The 13099-nt window shown below is 37.5% G+C and overlaps 1 protein-coding gene across 1 annotated transcript; it reads right to left on the minus strand.

Annotated features, from left to right (window-relative positions):
• Window positions 1-2155: 2155 nt before the first annotated feature.
• Window positions 2156-3029, minus strand: LOC110890905 (early nodulin-20-like). The gene has a single exon (XM_022138550.2). The coding sequence runs from the start codon at window positions 2856-2858 to the stop codon at window positions 2295-2297; it is 564 nt and encodes a 187-aa protein (XP_021994242.1). The 5' UTR covers window positions 2859-3029; the 3' UTR covers window positions 2156-2294.
• Window positions 3030-13099: the final 10070 nt, after the last annotated feature.

Below are 13099 nucleotides of genomic sequence, written 5' to 3' on the forward strand. Positions count from 1 at the left end.
CCTCTTGAAGCAGTGAAGAAGAAGAGATGGGGAGTGGGAAAACGGCGTATGATGAAAGTGAGGATGTTTAGGGTTATTTAAGTTTGGGTATTTTAACATATAACCTCCTCCATCTTCATTAGTTTATATTTAGTCCTCATACTTGTGAATTTATATATATTTTTTCAGAGATATATTTATATATATAAAAATAAATAAATTATGCATGGTATAAAAATTACCGCTATACCACCGCTATAAACTATATATCATATAGCGGACTTTGACCGCTATCCATTATTTTTCCGCATTAACTGCATAGCATATTAATAACACACATTCTAATGTATGTTTTCACCTTAGCAATATCAATTAGTTTTCTTCAACAATTGTAACACAGTTTCCACACTTGAAATGCTATCATAACTCATGGATATAGTATATCTGTGTATGACCCCCTTTAAACTTTAAAAACATGGCTTCATAGCATGGATTTCTTAATCAATTATTTCCTAAAGCATTTTTTCATTTCGCTTAGAGCGTCCGATCCAAGACTCCAAAAACACCTTCGTGTCATCCTAGCCAATCATATCTCTCCTCCTCTCACATGACCCTTTTTGAGCGTTTTTACACAAGACGTTCATCCTTCATCTCTCCTGAGACGCTCAAAGCCGACGCTCTTATCATTTTCCAAATACTTGCTCTTCCACATTATACGCACTATCTTGTAAACCCATGACCATCTCAAATTAGTATCCCCATATTTTAAGTATGACATATATTCCCAATAACAATATTTAGGAAGTTTTGATTAAAAACTAAAAACTTAAAATGTAGCAATCTTCAAAGATGATTCATTGCACATTTCCACAGATACATTTCAATCCGTTCGGCACATATCAGTTTTCATGAGTTTTACTACCTTGATATATTTTCAAATTAACCATACATATATAACTATTATTTGTATATATTGATGATTATAAAAATCACATAAGTTAAATATCCCTTAAAGTTAATTACATGATCATATATTATTATATTTTTCTCTTAAGTCAAAAAACACACAAAAAAAGTCTTAACAAAAGCACCATGTCTATGTACAGATTGACTGTGGATCAACAACGATTGTCGTATAACTGCAAAAGTTTAGTTTATACATTAAGTTCCATCATGGGAGGCTTTGATGGTGTGCGGGGAGGACCTCCGCACAAGGCCCACGATTTCAAGAGGCATGCGATTTAAAAAAAAAATCCGATACATATATGTTATTTTTTTTAAATAGAAAACACATACCACTTTCAATATATGCCCATTTACAAATCATTTTTTATGGTTTAGAATTTAGCCCACTTGGAATTAGGTTTATTAAGCCCAATGCTAATTTGATCTTTTTTAAATAATAACAAAACATAACATAAGGGCACATTTTTTCAATCTCGAACAGGGTATGTGAATTTTCAGAGACGCCTCTGAGTTCCATGGTCAATGCTACATCCGAGCCGAGTCATCCATCGACCATTTATAGTCAAAACAAATTACGAGTCCTTCACAAAATAGCGAGTCAACGGTCAATGTCATGGTTCGGCCTTGGAACTACCGTCGAGCCCCTTGAGGCCTTGACTGTTTTTTAAGATCAAAGTCAACCGCAACATCATTTCAACACGAATGAAAATACAAATACATGGAGTCGTTGATGTGAAATACGAAATAAATTAACTTAGAATGAAACAATTGATAACCAACTGATCAAATTTTATCATCACCAAACAATGATGTATGAGCACTATCTCTAACAAACAACTCGGATGAGCAGAAAGCCAGAAAACTGTAATATGCAGGTGAACCTGATTGTATGAACTCAATCCTTAACTGTATGATAATTGATAAGATAATTTGCATGTGTTCCAGGTGAAATTCAAAACTCGAAAACTATCTCTTAACTAACAACTTCAATCAGCAGGAAACTGTAATTTGCTGGTAAAATTGATACTATGAATTGATAAATTGAATCATTAATCATCTAATTGTATGATAATTGATAAGATACTTTTAATCTGTAGATCTAGATCTCAATGTAGAAATGTTTTGCAGGTAAAATTCAATCAAATTCGAAACTCCGAAATTCAAAAACTCTCTTTAAGTAAGAACTCCGATCAGCAGGTGAAATTGATTATATATATAGAATGAATTGAATATATAACTGTATAGTAATTGATATGATACTTTGAATCTATAGATCTAGATCTAAACATAGAAACACATTCCACATAAAACTCAATCAAAATTCAAAATCCGAAAACTCGAAAACTTATCTAGAAAAACTCCAATCGAGCCGCCTGACTGTACTGTGCTCTCCGAATATTCCGTTGCCGCTTCCGGTACAAAACTCCTCCGAAAACAACAACACACGCAGCAGCGATCAATCCAAACGCCACACCTACCTTCTTCCCCGCACTCATTCCTCCGTCCGACGATTCCGTCCGTTCTTCACTCTTCACTTCAGCAGTGACGTCACTAGCCGCTGCCGGTTCCGGTGCAGATTTCGCTACAAATTCCGGTGATGTAGCCGGAGAAGACGACGGAGATTCATCCGGTGACGAAGAATGATCCAGATCTGAAGGCGGAGGAGCAGGCGGAGATCCGATGGGAGACGAATGAAATGACGGTGACGGAGAAGAAGACGGAGGTGAAAAATGCTCCAGATCTGACGGCGGAGGAGCAGGCGGAGATCCAATCGGAGACGGATGAGATGACGAGAGTGAGACTGAGTCGTCGGAACCTGATTGCGGTGACGGTGAGGGCGGAAGTGTGACGGAAAGGGTGAGAGTGAGGAGGAGTGTGAAGGAGAAGAAGTGAAGGAGTGTGTTGGTCGCCATTGTTTGGTCTGGTGAAGATGAAATGGAGGTTATGGAAGATATTTGTAGATGTGTGAGTGAGTGTAAAGGGATTGTAGAAAGGTGGAATGTAAAGATATTTGTAGAGACTGATTCGACGTCGGTTATGGGAGTAGCGTAAAGATGACAGAATCTCCGGCCGTGACAGGCTAACTATTTTTGTTTCTTGTTTTTTATTATGATTTATACTATGGGGTATGGGGCTTGGGTTGGAGCGTGGGTTGGGGGAAAACGCTGGGCTTGGGTTGAGGGAAAACGCCCAAGCCATCACCCCGGGTGGGCTTGGGTTGGGGCGTGGTCCTTGGGGTTTGGGTTTCAAGACGGGCGTGGGGCGGTCTTGACATCCTAGCCGGCGGCCTCCTATTCGCTGACCCCGCCGTGTCATGGCTAACCGGGTGGCGGCGGCGAACATTGAATTTCTAGGCAAGGAGCGAAAGGCGTTCGACAAGATCGCCCTTTTTAAAATTTACCTAACGCTCTAAGTTTTTTATTTTGTAATTTTTAGGTATTATGTAATTTTTAGGATTATGTAATTTTTAAAAATCTAATGAAATTTTAGGTTTTTTTATAAATGTTGTGTGAATTTTATACATTTTTTGTAATTTTTTTAAAAATCTGCCAAGCGGTGCACCCAACCCAAGCCCAACCCACGCCCCGTCATACCCCATGGACACGTCACTAGCCAGTGGGGGGGTGGGGGGGGGGGCTCCAATTCCAGGTGTCAACTCATGCCCCAACCCAAGCCCCACCATACCCCACGGTCTTAGAACCAAAACCGTAGATCAGTTTCAACCTGAACTGGACTGTCGGTTTGTAGACTGGTTAGTGTTTTTGGTGTTTGAAACCGGTTAAAAAAAATTGGTTTAAACTGGGTTCTTTGGCCTAAACAAGTAGTATCAGGTGGGGTTTTCATAGTATAAAAATGGTTAAGCGAACTGTTTTTTTAAAAACCGGTTGTTTTTCCAAAAATACTTGTACGGTTAAAAACCGGACCTTTTTTTTAAACCCGATTTGTACACCTCCAGAGGTGTGGATGTTGGTTTGTTTTTTGGAGGTGCCAACTTCTATACAATTGATATATATATATATACAAACTTATGGTAAAATGAAAATTTATACGAGTTGTGATAACTTAAAGAACTTAGCTTTACAAAGGCTTTTTCAAAAAAAAAAATTTTTACCAAAAATCCTAAAAAATATCAACCCCAACCCCAACCCCCCCCCCCCCCACAAAAAAAAAAAAAAAAAAAAAAAAAACTCTACTTATCCTAGCTATCTAGGTTCATTGTGTTTTTGAATAACTTGACAATGATCTTCGTATACCCGTTGAGTTTTTCAAAAAGAATTTTTTTTCTTATTGTTCTATGTTTTCTACTAATTGTCCTTAATTAATTATGGTATGAATCTTACTTACTCTTCAAAAACTAATATAATTTTTTTAAATATATAAAAACATATAAAAATAAATATTCATTTCCATATGATATTTAGATTAACGAATTAGTGGTAGAAACACAGAAAAAAAAAGAGAAAGAAAATAATTTCGGGCATATTATCGATTAAACATGTATATGTTTTTGGGTAATTAGATTGGGTAAACATGTCACTTAATCACATACCCATCCTATGTGCAGTCGCATACCCGAATACCAGTCCTTATATCCGTTTCAAATGTTTTCAGATGTCGAATTTACCCGCCGAGTTCAGGTTTAATTGACATCCCTAAGAAAGGAACCTTATGTGACACCCGAACAAAAAAAATGCAGAGATGGGACATCAGTGACATCACCACACAATATTGTTTTTGTTAAAAAATGGTGAGATCAATTTAACAACGAAATTGAGAAAGATGCAATAAACTAAGGTTGAATGCAGTAAATAAATATGAACACAAGCAATTTGTTACGGGGAAAAGCCCTTGATATCTGCAACAGATGATCGCCAATACAAAAACCCCGAGAGCTGGCAACTACCTAGCTCCAATCTATTACGAACTTGGAAGAAATTACAATGGTGAGCTTTGATCGATCGAATTCTACGTGTTACAGAGCTCGTTACGAGTACACTGAGTGTTTAGTGTCTGTCAAAAGTTCTGTGCCTAATACGATCTGATCAAGCTATTATAGTAAACAAATATAAAAAAAAAAATCCTAATTAGAAGTCCGATTTTCCCGGGATCCTGAGAGGACTAGGCAAGTGACCGTTGCAGGTTCTTCCACCTTTTTCCACACATTTTCCCAACTTCTTTCACGACATATTCGAAAGTCTCCATCTTCAAGCTGTTGTTTTGAAATATTTTGCGAATATTTCCTGAGCGGGACAAGATAAACATTAGTAATACCAGCGTTCAGGATCCTTAGCCATTTCATGATATCAGAGTATCCATTAGGATCCTATATTGTATGAGTTATGACTTCAGGAATATAGCATAACAATTTTGCCCCGAAGTCAGATTCAACCATTGATTTTATAAATTACTTTTAACTGAATTAAACTAATTGAAAAATTATGAAACACTTAAAAATCGATTTAATTGGTTTAGGTTTCATCAAGCTATGGTCTTCACAAAATCAGTGTTGGTTTTATGATCCACTTAAGTCTCCTAGAAATATTAAGCCGGCTTTGCTTACATATTCAGATTTATAGAAATTCTATTTTATGTTATTGTTGGTTTAAGTAAGGATTTCTTCTTTTCTAGATACCATCTATGGATTTTGTCTCTATTTTCATACTTGGCTAGTTGGCTCTTATTTTGTCTCTGTTTTCATTGTTGGCTCTTTTTTTCTATCATTTTGTTTATTTTATTTGTTGGCTTTTATTTTTATACCATGGGGTATGGTGGGGCGGAGGTTGGGGGCATGAGTTGACATGTGGAGTTCGAGCCCTCCACCGGTGAGTGACGTGTCCATGGGGTATGGCGGGGCGTGGGTGAATCGCGTGGCTTGGCAGTTTATTAAAAAAAAAATACAAAAAGTTAAAAAATACACACAACATTAAAAAAAAGCCTAAAATTTTATTAAATTCTTAAAAATTACATAAAAAACCTAAAAACGATTACAAAAAAAAAAAAAAACCTAGAAACGATTACAAAATAAAAAAAAAACCTAGAGCGTTAGGTAAATTTCAAAAAGCGCGAGCTTGTCGAACGGCTTTCGCTCCTTGCCCCGAAACTCAATGTTCGCCACCGCCACCTGGTCCTCGTGGCTTAACTCACCGGTCGGAACGGCTTCGTAGTAGCCTTTGAAACGATCAAGCTTCGGACGTAGCTCGCGTCATTTATGTTGGCACGCGTTTAGGTTGTGACGGTCGTGTCCGACGTTATGTCGGTAGCTTGCAAAGGCTTCCGACCAATATCGGTGTTGACCGGGTTGTCGCCCCTTCATTGCGTCAACGACGCTCGTGACGAGAGCTAGCTCTTCTTCGTGTGTCCAAGAGGCCATAGATCAAGTGGGTTGGGGTAGCGGGTTCGATCAAGTGGGTCTTGGTTGGGGTAGCGGTGGACAGCCAACAAGATTGTTTGGGTTGGGGTAGCCGGTGAGGTTGGAGTTATATTTATAGTGATGTTGACTGTTGGGTTGGGTTGACCGCTTGTGTAACACCTCGAAATTTTACGTCCTATAATGTATTGACACGTGTCATAAGTTTACACGTGGTTATAGATACTAAATAAGGACTAAAGTTGACAAACATAGAAAGTATGTGAATCCGAGGGTTTAAAATGTCAACGAGGGATAAATATACTGTACAGTAACCCTAAATGGTGCTCGTACCTTCAAACGAATGAATCATGGATCATACGGAACGAAATGTGGAAGAAAGTGAGGAATTACAAACTACAGGGGACAAATGTGTCAACATGTTTAAGTTATACCTCTGAGTGACCTTTTAGCAAACCCAAGACTTTGTAACGGTAATTTATGCTCACTAGAATACATGACAAAAATTTCGCAAGGTTCCGTTTTAAAACGAGAAAGTTATGATAGAATTCGTATGTGAGGGGTTAAAAGCGTCAACTTTGAAGTTAGGACTTTTCAGGTAATAATAAGTTAACCGAGGATTTAACAGCGAGGGTAAAAGTCGTGAGGCCCTTATTCGTAAATTATCGAGGCCTAAAACGCAAAGTTACCCATTCGAATCGCCAAAGGCCAGCAGTAATAATTGAAAAGATTTGAAAAATCTTACTTTTTGGTCTCAGGCGGGCCGCGTGAAAGTATCAAAGGGCTTTACGCGGGCCGCTTTGACAGTAGAAGATATGGGCTCTGACAGTGAGATTGAAGCGGGCCGCGTAAAGGTAGCATGGTCTTGGACGCGGGCCGCGTCAGCCTCTCAGATGCAGAAAAGTCGGACAGAAGCACTGTTTGCTGTTTTAACCGACTTATTGAGCAATAATGAGAGCATGGGCGCCCCCTAAACGTCCCCTAGCACTCAGGGACACATGTTGATGATCTAAGAACACTTGTAGCACTTGTTGTCAAAGATCTAAAGGCTAATGAACACTATAAAAGGCCACTTTGTAACAACAAGTTCTTCACACCTTCAATCTGCTTCTTGATCACTTCTGGAGCTCAAGAACTCTCACTACTCATCCCTGGTCATGCATAGGACTCTTGTAAGTGTGCTCCACCCTTTCTTGGTTAAGTTTTACTTAGTTATAGCTTAAAAGTCAATCCGTCGTAATTAACGATTGACTTAGCGGTTAATCACAAATGGTCCAGTGATTAGCCGAATCAAAGGTAGTTATATGTTGGTAATCATGTGGGCTTTAAACCCCTAAAAGGGCACCCTCTGATTCCCACTCTAACTAGTCCAAATGTCGAGACAAACTTGCTTAGAAAAAGTCAACAGAATGCTAACTTTCGATTTTATGCATAATCAGTAATGTAGATGGCGTGTAACCTGTTTTGACACTTATAAAACATGATAATAAGTATTATAATTGGTCTAAGCTTGTTCGATCCGACCATTTACTGTTTTGACCCGGTTCGGAACCGAAAGTCGCAAAACTTTGACTTTTGCTTTGACTTCAGTTCTGACCCGTTATGGTATGATTTAGATATGCCTTAGGACTCTCTTAGGACCAGGTTACATGATGGTATAACCCTCTGTGACCGGTTCATTGTTTGTCCGAGTCTTTTGCACATTTCCGTTAAATGCTTAAAAGTTGACCATAACGCCCTTTTAACTTTAAAACGAGAATTTTGGACATGTGAAAGGACGATAACCTTAGTTACTGATTTCTAAGCATGTCCCTAAAATTTCACGTCAATCCGAGGTCTAGAATAGGAGTTATGCTAAATAGCGCAATTACGGAAACTTTAGTAATTAAACGGCGCATTTAGCGTAAAGCCTATCTAAACCCAAATTTCGACACCAAACCTTTTACACACTAATGTAAAATAATATTTTGGGATTTTTGAAGATTTTTAATTATTTTTAACCTGCTCATAACCTACGGTTATGGCATTGATTCGGTAAATACCGAATATACCCTTTTCGAACATAAAATGAGTTCTACAAGGTATTTTGACCCGAATCCAGTTGCTACTGATTTTAAATAATAAATAGAGTATTTTGGACTTTATAAACTGTTCGGAAAACTCAGATTTCCTGAAGAACTCGGAAACCTCTTTTATAATCTTTAAAAGGACCGAAATACCCCTACTGGGCGTATACTGGATTTAAACTTGTTATGGGCATAATGGAAGGTATCCTACTGATACCACAACCTCTTTAGGGCATATTAACTTAGGAAACCTGTATAGGACTCTTACGGTTACCCGTTACGCCTTTTGCGCGCACGATTCGGTTTATGTAACTAGTTTACATAAACTAGCCGAAACGGGTCAAACCTTATTGTTTTTACTTCAAAATCCAGAGTGTGGTTATTATACCCATATAAAACAAGTCTTCAAACTTGTTGGGTCCAAACCACATTCCATTCCCGGTTTTCGCCTTTCACGCGATTAAACCGTAATTATCCTTTGAAACTGACCGGTCTAAGCTAAGGCTAAATTAAAGACCCGTTAGGGTTCTAATAGGTTGTTATAAACCTTCGTTCCAGAATAGGAGATCAGTAAAAGATACTTGCATTTGTTTATTGAGATTAATACTTGCTCAGGTAAATACTTTTAACTTATTTTCCGTTATACGGGCTTAGGTTACGGTATATAAAAATACCGCTTGGTCGGGCAATTGACCCTAACTCATTAGTAGTTGGGTATTATCAATATGACCCGTTTAAAAATTTGTTTTTTTTGGCTTTACGCCTTTGGGAGATTAATGACCATTTCCCGGATATCCTTGGCATCATTTTACGAAATGGCCACGACCTCGACACGCGGGTGTAGGCGTACACCCGACAATGTGTCTATATTTATAAAGGTATAACCATTGGTTTTCACGCCACGGCTTTATGCTTTGTGGCGTGTCTATTAACCTTAAACCCGGCACGACCCGGGCGACCGAACGCATAGTGAACATGTAATTCTTTTACAAGATTTATTTGATAAATTATCCCAAGTTATAAAGAGTTTGTGCCTTGTGCATTCAAATCAATTTTATTAAGCCCTTTTACAAAAGTGTCGGTTGAATATATTTACCAGTGTAAACTGACGTATTTCCCCAAAAAGATTAAATGCAGGTTCTACACGAAATAGGCTGGCCACTCCTTACCATCGTTAGAGTCTCGCAAGCTTGGGATGCCACTATCTGTTGAACAATATTTCTATTTTTATTTTGATCCCCTGTGGATTATTTCGACTAATTGTGATACTTGGATATTACATTGAATGGTTGAAATATATCTATCTTTATGCTTCCGCTGTGCACTTAAATATTATGTGGTTTGACTATATTGTTGCCAACTACGTCACGGTAATCCCTCACCGGGCCCACCGGTGAAACGCGTGGAAATCGGGGTGTGACAGCTTGGCTTGGCCAAACGATTACATTTTAAATTTTAAATGCCCCGCTATGACATGGCCAACAAGCGAATAGGAGCCGGCCCATAGGATCGCTAGCCCGCCCCACGCCCGGCTTTAAACTCTCGCCCCTTGGGCCACGCCCCAACACAAGCCCACCCGGGGTGGTGGCTTGGGCGTTTTCAGCCAACCCACGCCCCAACCCATGCCCCATACCCCACAGTCTTATCTATAATTAGTATTTAGGATTCGTGCTTTGCAGTGGGACCGTTAAACCGAATAAAGAGTAAGCTTGCGAAAACGTTGAACGACGGACGTGCGTTACGATATGTGTTAACTCATAAAAATTAGACCAAAATGTAAAACATAGAAAAGAATAACTAAGTCGGCTTAGGACCCGCGAGTTCTAACATGACCGTTAAAGCATCAAAAAATAGACGTAAAAATGTTGAACCACACATGCACGTTGCAGCATGTTTACTCGCAAGATTTAGACAGAAATGTAAAACGACAAATTTGTAAAAGATGAAAATTAAAGAGGTTAAAAAATAAAATCTAAAGGGGTTGATGTGTATAAAAGTGAAAGTTGAAGGGTCAAATAAGAAAATGAATAGTAAAAATCAATAACAACCTATTTTTTTTCTAAATTAAGGATGGATAATTAGCTAGCGGGATTCCTCCGAGCTTCGCGACGGGAATTCAATCGGTATAAAATTAGTTGGTTACCGTATTGGAATTCAGTCGGTATTAGTTTGGTTTGTTACAGTACTGGCATCCGCTATGGCAATCAAAAGAGAAATTAAAACTTGTCAGAATTCAGTATAGCAATCAAAAGAGAAAATCTAAATACGATACTTTTACCAACCAAAAAATAAAACCCAAAAAAATAGAGTCATAATACCACCGAAACGATATGAACACATGTTCGGTTCGATGCGGCCAAAAAATAAAAATGTTTGTTTCGGGTTGGCTAATGCGCAATAAACAAAAAACAAACCTTCATTTTTAATAGTAATAAACATTTATAAGAAATAAAATATAATTTTTTTTCACATAAGATTACATTTTTTAAAAATTTATAAACAAATAATAAATAACCATCCTTTTCAAAGTTTTAACGGTTTATGAATTTGGTATGTTTTGTTATCATAAATTTTGTTAGTAATATGAAGTGTTTTCTGGTAAGAGGCTGGATCTTGTTTCTAGTGGTGTAAGGTTTTTTTGTTTAACAACTTCTAATGTTTTTGACACTTTCTAAATGACTTAAGGATTATAACTATGATGGTTATTCACAAAAGGTTTGTTGATTAACATGTCCAGGTATGTAATTTGTTTGATGTGTTTGGTAATACAACTGAGAGGGGCGTTAAAAATATACTATATAATATCAGTTTTATACCAGAAACATATTAATGATATTAATACTATTTGTTCTTTATTTTGTATGTTCACTGGGCTTGCTGGATTTATGCACAAGTGGTGTGGGCATACTAAAATAAAGAAGTTGGGCTGATCTTTGTTGCTGGGCTTTAAGGAGTTGCTATGCTTTAAGGGGCTAGATTAAAGGCGGGTCAAGTGTAGGTCAAAGTAGAGGTGCATAAAATAACCACTTAATTAAACGTAATCGGTTTTAACCGAAACCGATTAATAACCATTTAGGAATAACCAGTTAGTGGTTATTTTTAACCGTAGGTTAGTAACCGGTTATAACTATTTAGTATAGGAACTCATTATTAACTGGTTTTTTAACCGATAGACCGGTTAACCGAAAAAAAAAAACCGAAAAATTCAAAAATAAGGCAAAATAACCGAAAATAACCGAAAATAACCGGTTAATTAACCGAACCAGTTAAAATAAATAACCAGACCGGTTAAAGTAATAACTAGTTAAAGTAATAATCAACCACCACAAGTGGCCTAGTGGTGGAGTGACTTGGGTTCTCCAATGGAGACCCAAGTTCAATTCCCATTAGTGCCACTTTGGTGGCCACCGACACCCGCTTTAAAGTCGGACCGAGGACACTCGAGGTCTCGGGTTCGAAACATGTTTCTTACCCCTCTTTGATGGCTATGGGTATTTGCCGCCAGGGATCCTTGTCGGGTGGTGAACTGGGAAGGGAGATCCCTTCCGCGGTCAGGGGTACCGTGCAACTACCCTTTAGTTAAAGTAATAATCGGTTAACACATTAACCAGTTAAAGTCAGAAAGTCAAATTAACCAGCATAATCGGTTAACTGAACTGGTTATTAAAATTAACCGGTTTATGCACCTCTAGGTCAAAGTGTGCTGATGGTTCAAAGCCGGATCACTATATAAAGAGACTAATGACACCTCACAAAAAAAAAAATACATTAGATATTTGTTCACCTACACTTTGTGTTTCTTTAAAAGTCTCTAAATAGAATTTAAGGTCTAGGGTTTCTTGTACATTAAACTCGTTAGATTCTTGTAAATTGATTTTCAGATTATCATATTGAGAAACTGATCCGTAGAGAGTTCGTAAAGTTCCGAAGTGTTGTATTGTTTGCGAATTTATTCTGGTTTAATCAAGTTTCGAGAGTTTTTCTGATTATTTTGATACCAAATTTGAAAAGTTAAAAGAGTTTTCTCTTGAGATAATTAAGGAGATGCATTTGTAGGAGCTCTTCAACTTCATATAGTAAAGAATCATATCAAAAAAAATGAGGGAACATTTGATGCTCAAAGGTGAGCAAAACCCGTCGTTTTTACAAAGAGTTTTTGTGTCCGTTAGGGTATTATGTAAAAGCTTATCCATTATAAAATTAAAAATAATGTGTGTTCAAATCATTACAAGTACAAGGTTAGATGGTATTTTAAATATAAAAAAATGTTGTTAAAAAGGGATTATGTAGAGTTTTTCTGTAATGTTTTAAAAGAGTAAAGAATTTAGCCTAATACTATGGGCCCTCAAAAGCTATTGGCTTTTAAAAAGTTTCTTGAAGTAAATTGAAACTAGTTTGATAAAGTTGTTTTGGTGCAAATTGTGCCAATAACAAAGATGTTCTCGAGTGTACATTTGAATAAGTTATTCTTTCTCATTTATGTGGTTCAGTGATCATAAATATCTTTAGATTCTTTATTAAGGGAATGTTGATTTTCTTGATAGATCATAAGCTTTAATGCCAAGTTCATGGACTTGTTGGATGGATTAATGGAAGATTTGGGACGCTTACGATTCATCATTTGGCGGGCTACTCTAACTGGATTGAAATAAGTATGGGTCTAAGGTTTAAGTATAGACCAAACAACGTTTGCAGTAGAACGAAGACTTTAACATCATCA

The sequence above is a fragment of the Helianthus annuus genome, chromosome 11 (assembly GCF_002127325.2).
Source record: "Helianthus annuus cultivar XRQ/B chromosome 11, HanXRQr2.0-SUNRISE, whole genome shotgun sequence".
Taxonomy (NCBI): Eukaryota; Viridiplantae; Streptophyta; class Magnoliopsida; order Asterales; family Asteraceae; genus Helianthus; species Helianthus annuus.

What these genes read in the sequence shown, in the direction of transcription:
- LOC110890905 (XM_022138550.2), bottom strand. Translation starts at nt 2,858, where the DNA reads ATGGCGACCAACACACTCCTTCACTTCTTCTCCTTCACACTCCTCCTC.